Source organism: Drosophila persimilis, unplaced genomic scaffold, assembly GCF_003286085.1.
Source record: "Drosophila persimilis strain 14011-0111.01,24,50 unplaced genomic scaffold, DperRS2 tig00000606-arrow-arrow-pilon, whole genome shotgun sequence".
Classification (NCBI taxonomy): Eukaryota; Metazoa; Arthropoda; class Insecta; order Diptera; family Drosophilidae; genus Drosophila; species Drosophila persimilis.
Genome location: NW_020825324.1, coordinates 1,387,305 through 1,405,574, shown reverse-complemented (window position 1 = coordinate 1,405,574; position 18,270 = coordinate 1,387,305). Strand labels below are relative to the sequence as shown.

The following is an 18,270-nucleotide window of genomic DNA, read 5'->3' as shown; positions in this document are numbered from 1 at the left end:
ACTGATTGATTACACGATATGAATTGAGATTCATGGGATTGTGCTCGATTGTGATATATGGGGATTGGAATCTTTGTGGGCCCAGAATGGATATCTTATTGCGTTCTAAGTCTTTTTCGGAATGGTCTTGAATAATGTGGAAAAGTAATGAGATTCAACATTAAGTGTGGTGGATATGCTTGTTTTTCGGGGGTCACCAATTCGTGGATAAATTATGGGTCACCAATTGCCAAGCGAACCAAAGATTCAATGATCTCCAATGCTTGCATTCCTAGTGCTCCTAGTGAGAAAAAAGCATTTGTACTGTATGTTGATTACCAATGTTGATTTACATGACAATTTTGGGAACAAATATATTAAATCACAAAATCAATCCAGGAATATTTGGCCACAGAAACCCAGCCGAGCTCATCGAAAATTGATCCAAGAACAGTTCGATCTTTTTCGCGGGGAACATTTACTCAGAAAAAATGTTGATTGCCGTCGTTTCCATTTATGTTGAATATAACACCCTTTATGGCCCAATGAAAGCACGCTGCATGCCCCTTATTGTGCTTCTTCAGCTCGACATCCTGCTCCACATCTTCATCGGTATCCATAAGCTGGTAGGGATTGTGCAAGCCATATTCTAAGCTGCCGTCCAGCTTTTGGCACTCCTTGATCATATAGTAGTCTGATATCTGATGATCGTTCTCCGATTCCGAGTCAGTGCCGCTGTCGGGACAGCAGAGCATCTCGTGGGCCAACAGCGCCATGGATTCTTCGCAGGTGATCCCGACATTGGTGTCAGTCTCCTCCTCCACATCGCCATCAAGCAGACTGTAAACGGGGCCATCGCCTTCAGGATCCGCAACCTCGTCTGCGACTTAATTGGATAAAATTAAGAGCTGCAGAAAGATGCAGAACGGAGCTCACCTTCACTGGTATCGCTTTTGGTGTCACCGATGCGGGCCGACAGGGCGATATTATCTCCCACCAAAGTGGCGTCCCACGTGGCATCCATCGTTTCCATTTCCCATTGTAGCTGGCACGTGGAGGCGCTGTCCCGCTCGGAATTGGCTGCGTCTCCTACCTTATACGAATGAATATTTTCCTCACTGCTGATTTCCAACGAGCTACCACCACTTCGACCTCCCATTGAGATTCCGAATTTGTTTCGATGCGTATTTGAAATGCTTCTCCTCGACAACTGCGATTGGGATTGGGATAGAGAGCAGGAACAGCTATGCACGTAATCTCCTGAGCTCTTCCTCCCAAGGCAGCGAATTAAATTTTATGCCAACTGCATTTCCCTTAAAGGCGTCCAGAGGAAACCCAGAAAGCGACACAGATGGAGATGGAGACGGAGACGAAGACCGTGTCTGCCGAGTTGCAAAAGATGGAGTCACAATCGTAGTCGGTCCTGGCCATAGTCCTAGTCGCTGTTGCAGTTGCATTTTCAGTTGGAGTTGGAGTTGGAGTTGGCGTCCGAATCGTGGCATTTTGCCCTGTTAACTGCAGACTCGTCACAGGCCGCAAGCCGCGTTCCACACTCAGATACACACACAGCACACACACAGCACACATGTGTAGATAAAGACACACACACACAGCGAAATTCAGACATATGTACATGAACAGGCCACCGCAGCAAAGTTACATTGGAAATTTTATTTCCTTGGTCGGGGCAGAAATGCAACAAATAAAAACCCAGCCACGAAGTTGCCTCTGACTAGGTCCCCGGTCCTCGGTCCCCCCGGTCCCCAGTCCCCATTCCGGGAGTGCAACTACCGTCGTTATCATTGTATCACTCTCATCTGGGGCAAGCGACCCGCTACGCTGCTACCCTGCTACCCTTTCTACACCTCACGCAAATGACTGTAGCATCCCCCCGCTAACGGGAGTAACAAAACGCAGATATCCGTTGGGGGATACGACCGTGGCATACCCAATCCTGGCAGTCGAACACTTCATATGTATATTCGTACGATGCTCTAGCAATAGACGTCTTGGCACTGCTAGCCCTGACTTGTGCTTTTCTATCCGTAAGCCAGTTATATCTTATATATTCTTTCTTCCGCCATGCATGTGTTTCCATTTTCAATAACCAACACTTATTCCCAGTCGAAAAGTCTAAGGGAGAAAAGTGAATTTACAAAGAGAATCTGAATGACATATAGGAGCTTAAGGGTCGTCAATACCTGTAAGTCCACGATCCAGGAAAGTAAGCGAAGCCCCACTCCCAGCGTCTCGATCCTCACAACTAATATCCCACATTGTGGTCTCCAGCGAAGGGAAACCACTTTGGAGTGCAACGTTTCCCACGTTCCCACGTTCCCATTTCCATTTTGCTTTCGCCATTCCCATTCCCTTGACCCAGGGACTAGCCAGTACTAGGCCAGAACCGCTCTGGTGCACCACAATTTCATTTCGCCTTGCCCTGCCGTTTAGCCTGTTTTGGTTTCAGTGCAGTTTCCCTTGGCTTCCCTTCCCTCCTCTTATTTTTTTTGTGTTAGCTGTTCGCTTTCTTCTTTTTGCTAGCATTGCTGCTGCCACTGCCGCTGCAGCGCGCTGTTGTGTCTGAAGCCTTCCGGTCGTCAGACCAAGGCGCTTTGTGGTGCGTCTTTCGGTCAGCATTGTGTCGCCTAACCTTCACTGTAGCCCATGTACCCCATGCATACATCCAGCCGGCTGCTCCTGCTCCTCTACCAAGCCCAAATCTGTTCCTCCTTCTTGATTGCCGCATAGCGTCCTTTCAGATGCGATGGAACTCGCTCGCTGCGTTAACGAACATAATAACCCTTTTCTCTCTAATTACACACCAAATTTACTACAAACGAGCAATAAAAATCATCCAAGCAAAATCTCTGTCCCAGCCACACCTCCTGGTCCAGCTTCTGCTCCAGCTCCTGCCAGGATCTCCGCCTCCGCCCCATCTCGCTGCCGAGTTGCGGCATCCGCCGACGTTTAAATGCAAATGCTTTTTTCTCACGCACAGCACAAAAAACATTAACAACAATGACAATAAATGAAAGACATTAATGCTAAGCGATCCGCATCCCTATCCTTCCCACAATGGAGGAGGAGCAGGAGCGGGAGCAGAAGCAGGAGCATCCCTACCCTCAAAAAGAGGCAGAAGACGACACGACGTTGACAACGATTGGGCCAAGAGTGACAGGCTTACCAGTCGACAGCGTCAGTCCTCGAAATTCAATGAAATTAAATTTAAACAATTATGAAAAAAGGGCTCAAAGGAAGACATGAGAATGAGCTGGAGAGGAAAGGTATATGGCAGAGGATAATAATAAGCATACAGAAGGTGGAGTACCCTAGTAAGAGGACAGGAACAGGAAAGTCTCACCCCCTCTTAGCCTGACAAGTGAGAGCATACCCGTCCGGGCCAAGTCTGTCTCGGGCTAATCCATTGTCAGTAGGGATTTTGCACAAAAAACCCAAGCCCAGGCCCAGGCCAGTCCCAGACAAGACTCCGACTCCGACACCGCCTTGGCCTTAGCCTTAGCATGTCATAATTTGAATAAATTTGTTTGTTCTGTCGAGAGTCAAAAAGAGAGTATTCCGGGCACGCTTGCCCTCTTGCCCACCACCACGCTTTGAGGTCTGTGCCTGTAGGAGTACAACCAAATATGTATAATTATTTGATGTGTTGCTATATCTCTCAGCTCCCACACCATCCGCTGTATGTGGCTGTCCCGCTCTTCTCTCTCGCTCCCACTCTCTAGATAACTTCCACTTAAACCTCACTCACTCACTCACTCACAGAGGAGCAAATTTTACGCGACGTAATCGTAATATGATTATCGTGCTACATAATCCCCCTTTCCGAGCTATGGTCCCTAACCCTCACATGTGTGTGTGTGTGTGGGGATGTGTTAAATAACTTCCTTCCGGTGGCGACAACATCACCAGCCATCACCAGTCCACAGTCGGCCATTCCGTTCCGTTCCATTCCATTCCGTCCCTTCCGCCTACTAACCCGTGCAGTCGTGTCGGGCCATACTCGTGTATCCGCTTCCGTCGAATGATGCCGCAGAAATGTTCTAAATCTCATATCATCATTTACGCAGTAATTTTTAGAAGCCAACTGGATGATGAGACGCCTCCCCACGCTCCATGCTCCATCCACCCATCAGAATATGCACGGTAGCGGTAGCGGGTGTGGTAGCGGGAGTCATCCTTCCCATCCACAGGACACTTTGGCCTTAGTCAAAGGCAAGCCTCATCACCCATCACCCATTCCCATTCCGAGTCCCAATCCCATTTCCATTGCCAGTCTCATTCCCGTAATAAACAAAGCTTCAGCTCGCAACTCATGCGAGTCAACTCTCAGCGACGACGACGAGGACGAGAACGAGGAGGGGAGAGAGGACGACTCCGACAACTCCGACAACTGTGATGACTGTGTTGGGGGCACGTCCATCCGGATGTGGGCAAAGGGCATGACTGAGGGGACTTTTGGGGTCTGGGTCTGGGTCTGGGTCTGGGACGGAGTCTGGGGGCTTTTCCTACTCTCGGAGTGTCCTTATTTTAATCTCGAAACAAGTTAACAGCATTGTTGGCAGCCGCGTGCCATCCGTGAGCTTTGCCCAGCAACAACTCCTCATTTCTCCCTCACCGTCACATCAACATAATGCGCCCAGCTCGGTATTCATCCTAACCACAGCCCCTTCGCTGCCCCTTCCTTGTCATCCGTTGACTTGGGCTTGCCTCTCAGCCTTAGTTTCAGTTTCAGTTTCAGTTACTGCCTTCCGCACTCCGTCCCTGCTATCCACATCCTTGTCATTAGCAGTTAGCATTCAGACGGCATCGTCCTCGTCCTCGTCCTCATCCTCGTCGCTGTCGCCGCCGTCGCCGTTTCCTTCGTGGCTGCCTGTCGCCTGCCGTTCATAATGTTATGATGGCTAAAAGCTAATTGCGTTTGTCTGTGTAAGTTGGTGACATTTGCCCTGCCCTGCCCTGCCCTGCATCGCCCTTCTCGTTCCTGCTCCCAGCTCTGCACTGCTCCCAGAGCCAGCGCCAACGTCAACGTGGCGGCATTAAGTGTCACTGGAGTGCGTGATCCTTGTAAGTCGTCTAGTTACACATGTTTTTATAACCTGTTTTCATCACTACCCTCTGTGACAGCAGACAGTCGCAGGGTGGCTTAGTCCTCCAGCCAAGTTTGCGCCTAGAGGGAGCGAGTGTTGTTTTGAAAGATTACAGCCACTTCGACGGCCAGATAAGCGTCATTTCAGTCCACACAAAGCTTTACCATAGCCAGGCTTTCGGGCTGATGTCCAAAAGAAAGCAAATTTAAAGAATGTCGGGCCCAACTAAAACAAGAAGCTTGATGTCGGATCTAAATGTTTTAATTCTCATGGAAGTATAGAGCGATTGGATCGTATTTCTCTATCCCACTCTATTGTTGGACATTTAGTTGATGACACACTGGGTATCATTAGGTCGCATTTAGCAAAACGAAATTCTCCAGCGTCATCGCCATCGTAGTCCTTTTCCTTGTCCTTGTCCTTGTCAGCCTTTCGCCTACAGCATCTAGAACTTCCAGCTATCGCCTCAGCCAGCTTCAACTCCGCATCGTGTCCGCAGCGTGTCCTTGATCAACTTATTGTTGTGTCATCCAGCCGGCGGGCAGGAAAACTTTACTTTAACAGCCAGTTTGGAGCACTTAATCAGACATGGACCCATTGACCGACCAAAGCCCCTCATGACTTCACCTGTCAAGATTCCCGAGATGCAGGGGGTTGGGGTTGGGATTGGGGTTGGGTTACAGGGTACCACTGCCCATCAGTGACAAATCACCAAGCGACGCCACTGAGTTGACAACAAGAAGTGTCATCATTAACGAACATCGGCCCGGCAAACATTTATCATTGGCAAACAGACAGAGGGACAAGCAAACGGGCCAGCCAGCAGGCAAACAAATGATGAGGCCAAAAACGAATGCGTCAAGAACTTTGGCAAATTAAATCGCAGCTTCAAATATCCCGACTGGGATTGGGAAGGGACCAGGGTAAGGGCTGTTGCTGTGGCTGTGCCTGGAGATGGGCTTGAGGTCTGAGTATGGGATAGAATGTGGCAGAGTGGGCTTGGGTGTAACCGCAGTTGGGGCTGTGAATGTGAATCCCCCTGGGGTCGCCCCACAAAACAGTTTTGTTTCCCCATCAACCCACAAAATCAAGCAAATCGTATTAAATAACAGTTAATTACAAATACACACAACCACGGCCAAGGATCCGGGGACGAGGACCCGAGCAGCCAGACTGCCTACCCACCCATCCCTTGGCCAACGCCAGCCCCTTCCACCGACAGAAGCTGCTGGAAAAGTGTTTTTCGTCGAAAGTGGGCGACAAGTTTGGGGTCAAAGCTAAATGGTTGATGCTGAATTAATTAATGATTCACTTGAATGATTGATTATTTGACTAAATGATTGAATTATGCGATCGACCCTGCACCCAGTTTTCGTATGTCGACCCACATGCTCCTGCTCCTCCTCCTTTACCTCCTCCCCCTTGTGCCAGTAGCACCCTTTTCAATCCCACACGACCGCAACGAAAGAAGCAAAACGAATGCAACCTTTGACCTTTTGGCCAATAACTCAAGCAGGGAAACCAATAAACACGCTTCAGAATCCCAACCCACACCCTACACAAGCCAAGGGATTCCATTCGTGGCAAGAAAATATGCCAAAAAGCCGATATGTGGAACGCTCCTTTGGGGTAAGACGCCAAGACAAATTGATCAAAGTCATCGTAGTTCGATGGAATGCGAAAGTTCCAAGGACGATGGCACCGGCGGATAAGAAAAATTCAAATTCAATCAGCCAGAATCTCTCTTGCCCTGTCTAGACCGAATCTCCCCTCCTAGAGAGATCTTTGCAAAGCGCTTTCCCTTCGTCACAGCCACAAGAAACCCTTCTGTTTTGATAATTTAACCCAAATATTGTCTGGGATAATATCACAGCGTCTTTAAGTAAATCCTCCAGTAAAGATAATTGACAGAAAGCAAGGACAAGAGTAAATAAGGCCCATGAAATAATCTGGAGTAAGACTTAAGACTACTTACTTAAGTAGACTTCTATATTCCTATTCTATAAAATATATGAAACTATAACCATATTCAAACTATGGGGAAGTCCAGTTCCCAAAGGGTGTTGTTTCTTCCACCCATTGCTGTATGAAGGCCTCAATTGCATCTACCCAATCCTGCAAGGTCCAAGCACGGATCCCCTCCTCTGTCGGCCCAGGCCTTACCCGAACTGTTTGTTCAGCTCCATCATTTGCTGTAATGCCAGGCGAACCTGGCTCTTTAGGCAGTAGATGAGGACATTAGACAGAACCCCAGAGTCGACAGAAATGTGTTGGTATAGTGAAAAACCGGGCCCTTATCGGCCACCTAGAGATCTAGAGAGAGAGCGAGTGGCCAGAGCATACAATCATACGTAAAAGGTAATGAAAAAGATTTTTGTTCTGTACTCAGCCGGAGCCTTTTGATACATGGCTATTCAGTAAAATTTGCTCAGCACACTGATGTCAATTCAAAGAAATCACAAGTCAGGGAATAATTGATCCGAGGAAAAACTTAACTACGATGAACCCTCCTCATACAGACAAGGGGTCCCGTAACGTACGAGTACATCTCCTCCTCCATTAATAAAAAGTTAAAATCTTTGGACAAAGACCTCCATTGCTGGAGCCAATGACATTATCGTTGACAGTCAAAGCTTTTGACTCTGGCCTGCCCCAGAGCCGTCTGAGCTATCGCCACAAAGGCTGTCTGTCTGAGACGGGACTTGGGGAAAGGGATTCTATTTCTCTTCCCACACATTCTGTCTATTTTAGCATACATCTGTTTCATGTTTCATGTTTCATGTTTCACGGCCATGCGTCTCTTTAAAGGAGACGTAATCATCTTTGTTCTGCCTGAAAATATCAGGTGATATGTAATTAAGTGGAATTCTAGACTCAATATTTGAGTGGGTTTCTGCTCTGGGCCTTCCTGTCCAGTCGGACAGGGGACCAGGAGGCTGGGAGGCTAGGAGGCTAGGAGGCTAGGAGTCCGGTGTCGGATCCCCACTCAAGGCCCTGCCTTATCAATCTGGCCATCATCATTGCTCGCTCATTGCTGCTGTCCCTGGTCGCAGTTGCCGGGTCTCGGTTAACAAACATTTCATTATTTGATTAGTGACATTCTGCACAGGCATTTGGGTGAAAAGATAAGGAATGCACACACCCATGGAGCGGGCAAACAGGAACCGGGCTGGACTGGACCGCACTGGACTGGACTGGACTGGACCGGACCTGGATCGAACCCTCTGCTGTGCTGGCCACTGGCAAATGGCCAAAGTTGCAATTAAATTAAGGGATGGGTTCCTTGCAACAGCAGCAGGAGGAACATCCGATGCAGGACCAGGTGCAGTTCTAGTTCCAGTTCCAGTGCGAGTCTATCATTAATGAAGTTTCCTTTAGCCAGAACATTGAAATTTAAAGAGCTGCCACCGCACAGCTTCCAGCTCTAATGCACCAGCACCACTGTCTCCCGTTCCCCCAGTCCTCCGGACCAGATTGACTGATGATCCACCACCCCAAGCCGCCCAACGAGTAGGAGTAGGAGTGTGCGTGTGTTCTTTCTGTGGTTTAAGAAATTATCTTCAGGCTTGGCAAACGGGGTCCATGGGCAGGTGCCAGCCCCTCTATCCGGCAATTGAATGCGTCCCGTTCCCTATTCCCCCGACGACAAACCCCAGACAATGTCTGCCCGTAGTCCCTGGCTACTGGTCCCTGGACCCTGGCCCCTGGCCCCTGGCCCCTGTCCCCTGGATATTGCAGTTCCCTGTGTGTCCTGCGTGGCAAAATAATTATATTTACTGGCTCCTTTATATCACTTATCCGTTTAGAGATACGAGTCTTTGTTTTGTTTTATTTTATTCGTTCTGTTATTTCTTTGCCATTCATTTTCCGCAACATCTTGTTGGAACTGCCCCAGCATTCAGCTCTACGGAACAGTGATTTCGCTATAGTTAACATCAAAGGCTTAAGTATCTCAAACACAACAGAATCGAATGCTGACGAATTCCAAAGTACTTTTGCTCAATAAAATTGAGTTAATTCCACACCCGTCTACTGCTGATGGCCACAACCACACGATGCCCGAAAATATTATTTAAAAACCTAAACAAAATTAAATGGCTGTTACCAGAGAAGAGGACAACTATCCAAAAAGCCACATTTTCATGCATATTCCAATTGCTCCAATGCTGTTGCCAGCATTCAGGCAGCATTGATATTGAATTTATTTATTTTCATCTTTTATTGTTTTTATTTCCATGTTTGTTTTTCTTTTATGTGTCTTTAATTTTTCGAACACTCCGTTTTTTTATCCTTCTTTCATGAGTCATCCTCTTGCTCAAGGCATAGGCATTGACCCAGTCTCTGACAGGATACGAGCATGTACCTATACATAAACCATATTTATTCTTGATCTCCATCAACAGCAGAAGCGATATGGGCAGAAAATATACATGTGTATGTATGGCGGTATTTATTGCCGATAAATACATATGGATGTATTTGCGATGAGGTTTCTTAAGAGACCGAAGTCTGCTGTTCTTCGACCGGTCCCCACTCTGCTGCTTTCCTCTTTTTTTTCCTTTTTTTTGCCTCTTTTCTTTTCAGTTTTCCTCATCTTTTCCTTGCTGTTCCAATTTGTTTCTTTGTTTCTATTGCTCTGTCTTGCCAACAAATTCATCCTCTTAATTGGCTCTAATAAGGGCTTAAAGGATTGCACACAAGTCAAAACAGACCCGGAAAATAAGCCACCCAATGCCCATACCAGTACTGATGTATACGAGTACGTATCGGAGGCAATCGTATCGTTTGGTTATTTTGCAATCTGGGTCTCGCCTTTTGTCCGGCTGGGCTTGGGTTTCGGTTTGGGTGCTCCCTGTGTTAATTCAATAAAATGCTTAATAAAATTGATTGATTAGCTGCGAAGGGCGATGCCCCGCCAGCGAGGGACTATCCCACATGTTTATACGAAGCCAATGATGCCCGGCTTGTGCCTCAAGTGGATGCTAAGCCCAGTCAGACACACATGCTGTGCCCGTTGGTTACATCTCTGTGTCTTTCTCTCTTTCTCTCCCGTGCCACATTTGGGATTCCTTTTGGCATTGTCCTGATTCCCCCAAACACTCACTTTTTGAAATCATGTGTAGGACACATGTCCTAGTCCTGGTCCTGGTCCTAGTTCTGGTCGGGTCTGGCTGGTAGGGTCTGGAGCTCTTGTTGCTTACACAATTGTCTGTGCATTATTTGAGTTTGTGCCGGCATTTGTTATTTTGCTTTTATCCCTTTTAGATGGAGGGAACGGGAACGGGAAAGGGAACGTAAGTAATGCGATTGCATGGGGCATACTCGCAGTCGGAGCCAGGAATCTACTCGCAGACTGTGAGCGATTCGCGAATTCTTATCCAACTGACAAGTGCCATGTGCCACCTATCTACTTCACTGATTTCTGCATTGCTGCTGTGTCTCTATCTCTGTCTGTTTAACCTATTTCTGTCTCTGTCAAAGCATCCCTCTATGTGTCTCTTTTTCAAGGATATTTGCCAAAATCCCCAACTGTTTCGGGATACTCTCCTGCTTAGGCCCTGTCAAACAAATGCATTTCTGCATTACATTAGCCTCTCGCACTATCTCTCTCTCGCTCGTTCTGGTACTGGGAATTGCGTCCTGGGTCCTGGACCCACATATAGCCTGTTCCCTGCTTTGTTGGTTTCCAATTATAATGTCACGCATTTATGCCTGCGCTTATTTACGAGTATTATTGTGCTGATGCGGATGCGGCTCCCCCCTTCCACCCAACCTGAAGGCAATACCCAGGCAGCAGCAGCAAAGGCTCTGGCCACTCCTTTCTGCCTTCCTCGGTGTCCAATTAAGAGCCGAAGCTGCTGGCAAGGATTTAGACATGGATCGGTGGCAGGGGCTGGCCGGAGTGTGGGATGTACATAGCTGCTATAACATCAGGTGCTATGCCGTTCTGGCCAGCTTCGAGTTCGGACTGCTTGCATATTTGATTTGTGCATTTAAACATTTCAAACAAGCTGTGTCAACTCTGTTCACTTTCCTCAGTCCTATCGTATAACCTTCTCTCACCATCCCCATCACCGTCCCCCTCACCATCCCAATCTCCGCCATCACGCTGTGCATCATCTCCATCTGGCAGTGGCAAGTGCAAGCGACATTGCCTCATTGGAAATTCTCTTTAGAGTAATTTTAGTTATTATATTGCTTTGGCTTTGTTCATCCTTGTTGCTGTTGCTGCCGATGCTGCTGCTGCTGCTGCTTTCGGGCATGATGTTGCTGCAGCTGCAGCTGCAACTTAACTTCTACCTGAGCATTATTTATTATAAATGATTAACAAGCAGCTATTTGGAGAGAACAGACAGAAGGCCTCACAGTCAAGAGCAGAGTGGAGAGGGGCTGAACCCGGAGACAGAGCTGAAGCCGGAGGCAGAGCCAGAGCTAGAGCCAAAACCAAAGCCAGATCCGGAGACAAAACCGAAGGCGGCAGCTGAGTCGAGGCTCAATGACGTCTCTCTTTCAGCATCTGAATGCGGCCCGAGGCCGGGCTTCGAATGGGCCTCTCTTTGTGGCACTCGCCCTCTTGTGTCACTCCGGTTACCGGTCTTAATCTGGATATAAATGTTGGATATGTCGAAGGCTTTAAATAGAAATGGCCGGAAAGGAAAGGAAAGGCCAGGCAAGGAAAGAAAAGGAAAAGGCTCTCAGCATAGAGAAGTGAAATCAAATGCCAACTGCAGCTGGGTACAGTAAGTCCTCCAAAGTGGGATGAACAAACACAGAACACACATTTTAAAGTGGTATCAAACACGTTATCCACTAGATACAGTAGTCCTTGAGCGCACATGGCCTCGGTATTTGTATTCATCTTAAGAGAGACTGTTCCACGAGCAAATACATCTAATGTGCCCAAACTAAGCCCAGTAAAGCTTCGTTCCCAAGAGTAATCTCATAATAAGGGCCACAAAGAATTAAAAAGCCTTGTTTTTGATGATTAAATCTGTATAAATGGCCTGAATTTGGCGTTCGGTTGGTAACGGTATAACGGTATATCAATGTGCGCCTATAATGGATTCTGCTACGATCGTAGGTACAGCTACCAAAAGTCGGCAACTTTATATAGTCTCAATATAAATTAGATAGGTCTTATACTGTTAGTAAAGTTATGCATTTAAAGATTTAAAGCAGGTAAATGCATGTTTAAGTTGGCAATTGTTTTGTGCAACCAAAGCGAGGGCTTACTGTACTCATCCACACATACATATATAGTAGTATATAAATATATCCCTGGCTATTGTAGTCCCGTTTAGTTCGAGTAAGTCATAACTCTTAAGTGTCGCACTGCTTCAGTCGCAGACGACTCGAGCCCCAAAAAATTGCGATACCTACCAGCTGCCCCTTTCTCACTCTCTCTCTCTCTCTCTCTCTCTCTCACTCTTTCTCTTCCACAGTTATCGGCACGCCACACCCCCCAGAACGCCTAGCAACGGCAGCTGATGAGAGCGCAAGGAGAAGCGTAAATAAATATGATTAAGCTTAAGAATATATAATAATAAAAAAAACGGAGAAGCAGACGCAGGAGAAGAGGGGAAGTTCAAATGAAATAACGCAATATAAAAACATAAATAACGAAGAAGAGTACAAACCAAAAAAGAAGACGAAGTAGGAGCAGCAACAGAAGCAGAATCAGAAGAGCAGAAGAAAGCACGCAACAAGGAGAAGGAGAAGGAGAAGGAGAAGGAAGGTGCGGCAGGCAAGGCGCAACGACGAAGGCGAAGGCGAAAAAGGTGAAGCATACATTTGGCCTCCTGCAAGACGAGAAGAAACAAAAAAAGGAGAAGGGGCAGTCGCAGTAGCCAAAGCAACAAGAAGACGGTGCAGCAGCAGCAGCAGCAGCAGACGAATCAGGAGAAGGAAGAAGCAGAAATAGAAGAGCAGCAGCCGGACAAGAGAGAATCGAGCTCAATTACGCCGCCAAACTGTCGTGTCAGCAAGAACGTGAAATGTGCAATTCCTGGCTGCTGCTCATAATTGCGCTCTCCGTCGTCGTCTGCCTGTGGAACTCGCAATACACCGAAACATCCAAATCATGCCCAGCCGAGTGCATCTGCTTGTCCCAGACTCAAGTAAGCTTAACAATCTACTTGTACTGCAGTGGTGCGCGCAGACTTCTCCGGCGGATGGGATGGGGGGTGCGCCACCACCGCACAGTGGTTCATGGGTTTCGAACAGTTCCATTTGAAAGCTTCCTTATATTAAGTAATCAATCCTAACCATTCCATATAGAACAACAGCCTGTTGTTGCCACTTCTGAAGGAAAATAGCTTACAGCAATAGTTAAAGCAATTTTGAAATATCTATGCCACAAAATGATATATCGTTGGTTTACGGAAAGATTCAATTCTAAAGGAACTTCCTGAGCAGTTAGCTAGTATACTCCATATTCCATATAGCTCCAATGGAATCTACTTAGTTTCAATATCAGGTATTGATTACTTACTTAAACATCTATAAATTTGGGTATATGTATGTATGTACCTCCTTTGAAGAAGTGTTCTTTTGAAATATTCGTTTACAATTCGTGGACTAGTCTTCTTGTTGGATTCCTTCAATAAACAATAATCCGTCACAGAACTAAGTCGACGATAATAGATCGTTCCATCTCAGTATCTCAAGATCTATTGATTCTGGTACTCTGGTGCTTATATTCTCAAATTAAGAGGGAAATACGCCATAGAACTCTGTGTTTTGTATTCCACCAGTGTTGGCAAACGTACTTTGCACCACTGTTATGTCGGAGGAGTGAGGTTAGGTTAGTTGTGCAGTTGTATGCAGAACCATCATCATCATCAGCGGCATTCGACTCAAAGACAGGGACGGACAGAGACAGAGACATAGAAGCAGAGGAGCAGGAGCTGCAAAGAATGAGGATCTCTGGGGAGCCGGTGGTCAGGCAATGGCCACAGCTGCTCCGGCTAGGCTAGGCTTGGCTCGGCTCGGCACAGCCCAGCCCGACCCAGTGATGAGCACAAAAATTAAATCGAAAATGCAGGGAAATGGTTATTTTTCCTTTGTTTCTTCGAGTGCCACCATGCCACCATGCCACCATACCCATTCCCGGTCTGCCCCTGCTACTCATTCCTGGCAGCTGTGTGGATTTGGAATGCCGTGCCTCGTCACACGCCTCCTCCACTTGTTACATTCGCATTCCCATGCCCCGGCACCACTGCCATTCCCATTCCCATGCCCAAGCTCCATTCCCATTTCCCATTCCCCAGCCTTTGTGTCTGCGCCTCTGCCATGGCAGTATTCAATTGTGTCCCTCGAGGGCTTGGAGCACGCTTAATGCGCATCCTTATTACCAGTGGGAACTTGCCATCGTCATTTTTACCAAATTGAGAACTTAAGTGATTTCATTATTCCAGATTATGGACAATGCAATGATTTACTCAGCTCTTCCTCTCTCTGCCTCTTCACTCAGAGCCCTCTCAGGCGCGTAGAAGGCAGAAATGAGTTCAGGCCAGAGGTCTCTGTATCCTTTCGCTACAGTTAACTGTATTTAAGAAGCGAAATAAGTTCAGGTCCTTCTCTCATCTCACCTCACACCAGACAAAAATAAATAAATAGATTGCAACAAAATTATAGCATACTTTTTTGGGTCAGTCCCAGTCCTGCTGCCCGCTCCAGTCCCAGTTAAAGTTCTGCGAACAATAGACTTTTTAACCGTGTCGCTCGAAATGAAATTTCATTAAATCGAACAACGCAACCGAAACAGAACCAGACCCAGTCCGAGAACCCGAACCCGAACCAGAACCAGAGGGGAGCCCAGAACAGAATCAGAATCTGAAAAGAACAGATGAAAACCAGAGGACCATACCAGAATAGAACCGGTAAACGACTAGAACCAGAACCGGAACAGCCATGGACAGAACCTTAAGAAACCCTGAAAAGAGCAGGACTCAAAACCAACAGAACCAAAGCCAGAACCAGAACGTAATGAAACAGTAGTAACAATATAAAAAAAAAAGGAGAAACATCGTGGGAAAGGGAAAGAGGGAGAAGGGTATAAAGGGGTAGAGTGAGAGAGCGAGAGAGTCAGAGTCGGAGTCGCAGAAGTCAGTCGCAGAAGTGAAAAGCGAAAGGAAGAAAGGAAACTTTTAATTCGTTCATTTAAAAAGGTGAAGCGTATGAAAATTGTGTAAACGTCGCGCAAGAAGTGCAGCCAAGTGGGGGACATGCGGCATGCGGCAAGGGCAGGTGAGTCTGGGCAGAGCTGGGGAGCGTGAAGAGAGGAGTGTGAACCGAGGTTATCTGAGGTAAGCCAAGACTGGCAGGGGGATGATGTAAGAACAGGTAAAGCACTCGTAAGGCCATCAGGGGACTGAGCAACGTGACAAGCGATAGACAGTTATGCACTATTTCCCAAGATGGGGTCTCAGACAGAGACGGTGATGATGGCGGAGACGTTGACGGTGGGGGACCCTCCGGTCTTGGGAGGACAGTCTGGCAACAGACGCACAAAGAGGAAGACTGACATCGATGGAAGGACAGGCAACAGTGCCTGGCAGGGAAACGCACACATCAGCACATAATAGTTATAAAAAATGAAGGCCCAAAGCGGAATGGCCAAGAACAAGAAAATGGGCGACAAAACAATGCTAGACAGTCCCTCCCTCCGCCGACGAAGAAAAAAGAATTCGATTTAATTTTATTTTCAGCAATAAAGCCACAAATTCAATTTTCGCGCCACCCATCAAACGCAACATCTCCCTCCCTGTATTCCCTCCATCTCTCACTGATCCCATGGACTGGCCCAAAATGGCGTCTGATCTGATTGCCCCACTGTTGACAGACTGTTGCCCGTTGGCCAAGTTGCCATGTCGCGGGGTATCAATGTGCCCTCAGATGAGGCGGTCATAAAGGGGGACATGTCATAAAGCAAGCCAAAAACTGATTAAGAACGAAAACCTTTGATGAGTCCGACGAACATAGTAGAGATAGGGCGAGGGTCACCTTACAGGACAGAGTTTAGATGAATAAATGCCACATCAAAACAGGAGAAAAATAAACAAAAAAGACAGACCATGAGCTCAGAGATAGGACAAGGACAGGAAACCGATGTAGGTTACACCAGAAATTCATTCAACTAATCAAACTTTTTGCATAAAGCAATATAGAAAAGAAATTTAATATAAACAACGATAACCAAATGCTGAAAACTACTAAGTGCTAGTTGTTCCTGAAGCTATTATTTCCCTCTTGAGAGACTGGTGGCCAAAGTCCTGAACAAGCACTTCCTAATTGATAGTAAGATACAAACTACCAATCCCCGCCATCGAATGCTCCTTTTAGCTGTTGAGAAACATAAGCCAAAGAAGCATTAGGAAAGAAAATATATAAAATAAGACAGGCCAACCTTAGCAAAAGATTCCCATGAATTTAAGTAGCAATCCCTTAAAGCAGAAAACGAGAAACAGAACAAATAATCTGAGATGTAGAACAAATAATAAAAGCTCGGAAAACTATTGAAAAATCTAATAATTCAATGCAATTCCCTGGGCAACGTCCTTTAAAAGAGGCTGTCTTAAAATCGGCTGAAACTCCTCCAAGGAATACCCGCCTGAAAAAGTGTTTAGACATATACGAGTATAAGAAAGCCATCAAAAGGAGTTCCTAAATTCCAAGAAGTTCTAAAAGTTCTTTAGTTGACACTCAAACATGTAATAAATGCATATCGAAGAATCTAGTTCAACTTTAAACTAAATAGAGGCTCTCTTCGCATTCCCTTTTCCAGGTGCTGTGTAACACGGGCGGCCTCGAACAGATCCCGCTACGCCAGCTGCCGGCGACAGTGGAGAACCTGGCGCTGACCAAGAACAACTTTCCGATCATCAAGCCGGACTCGTTCGCAGGGCTGAGGGCGCTGAAGAAGCTGTCGCTTGACGGCAACAACATAACACGGATCAAGCAGTTCGCCTTCCGGGGACTGCCGCGGCTCAAGGAGCTCTCCATCCAGTATACGCCACTCCAGACGGTGGCACAGTTCGCATTTGCTGGACTGCAAAACCTGTCGACCATTCTGCTCAGCCACAACCAGATCCAGCGGATCGAGGGCAATGCCTTCGCGGGGACGTCGAACATTAAGCTGATACTCCTGACAAACAACCCGCTGATCCGCATCGACAGCTCGGCCTTCTCCAGCCTGACGAATGTGGGACACCTGATCCTGCCGTCGGGCATTCGGAGCATCGAGCAGGATGCCTTCTTCGGTATGGATGCGGTGGGGCTGTTGAAGTTGGCCTACATGGACCTCAAGGAGATCGCGCCCTTCACCTTTCGTGGGCTGTCCAACGTTCTGCTGCTGACATTGCAGGAGTCCGACTTGGGCGTGATCTGTGCAGACGCCTTCACGGGCCTCACCCAGGTGGACACTCTGCAGATCCTCAACAATAAGATCGACTCTATAGAGGAGCTTAACTTCACCAGTACGGCGGCCATCAAGCACCTCAAGTTCCACGGCAATCACGTGCTGGAGACACCCGACCCGAACGCCATCATCGTGGACGGGGTGGATCATCTGCAGCTGATGAACAACCACTTCCCCTGCGGCTGTCACATCCACACCCTGCTGGACGGGCCCCTGGCCGAGGGGGCATACAACCTGAGCGACTTCCTCCAGAAGAACTACTGCATCTCGCCGCTGGAGGTGAACGGACGCGTGATGAGTGAGCTGGACATCGACTCGATTGGCCGCTGCTCCGACCAGCTGACCAAGGGAAATCTGGGCAGCTCCGCCGCCTCGCTGGCCCTAAGCATCAACTCCATGTTCCTCATAGCCGCCGCCAGTTGCGTGGAGTGGCGCCATGTCCGGTTCCTGGCCACGCGGCTCGTCCAGCTCCTCGGTCATGTGGCATGGCGACGGCGACGGAAACGGCGGAAGGGCAACTAGGTCGCGCCCAGAGTCGCGCTCTCACTCGTACTCCTCCTCCGCCTGTTAGGTCTGCCCACGACCAAGGTAGGTAGCCCCAACCCACGGCTTTGTGTAGTCTGTAAGTCATGTGACACCTGTTTAATTCCCTGAATCTCCCGTACGGAGCAGCAGCAGCAGCAGAAACAGAAGTAGCCGCAGCCGCATCAGCAATGTCAGTATTTTTTCCACTATTTCCAACTCCTATTGTCAGCTGGCAAATGGGAA

The 18,270-nt window shown here is 47.6% G+C and overlaps 2 protein-coding genes across 3 annotated transcripts; one reads left to right on the top strand and one right to left on the bottom strand.

Moving 5' to 3' along the window:
• Positions 1 to 320: 320 nt before the first annotated feature.
• LOC6597242 lies at positions 321 to 1,127 on the bottom strand. Of its 2 annotated transcripts, none has more exons than XM_026990745.1 (2): positions 916 to 1,127; positions 321 to 865 (listed from the first exon to the last, which is right to left on the bottom strand). In XM_026990745.1, exons 1-2 carry the CDS (start codon positions 1,010 to 1,012, stop codon positions 462 to 464), a joined length of 501 nt encoding a protein of 166 aa, XP_026846546.1. In that variant the 5' UTR covers positions 1,013 to 1,127; the 3' UTR covers positions 321 to 461. The 2 variants fall into 2 exon arrangements, with proteins under 2 accessions (XP_026846546.1, XP_002022537.2); XM_002022501.2 differs by having other exon boundaries at positions 321 to 859.
• Positions 1,128 to 13,074: 11,947 nt separating this feature from the next.
• On the top strand, positions 13,075 to 18,024 carry LOC113566197 (chondroadherin). Its single transcript, XM_026990743.1, has 2 exons — positions 13,075 to 13,201; positions 16,870 to 18,024. The coding sequence occupies exons 1-2, from the start codon at positions 13,079 to 13,081 to the stop codon at positions 18,022 to 18,024; spliced, it is 1,278 nt and encodes a 425-aa protein (XP_026846544.1). The 5' UTR covers positions 13,075 to 13,078.
• Positions 18,025 to 18,270: the final 246 nt, after the last annotated feature.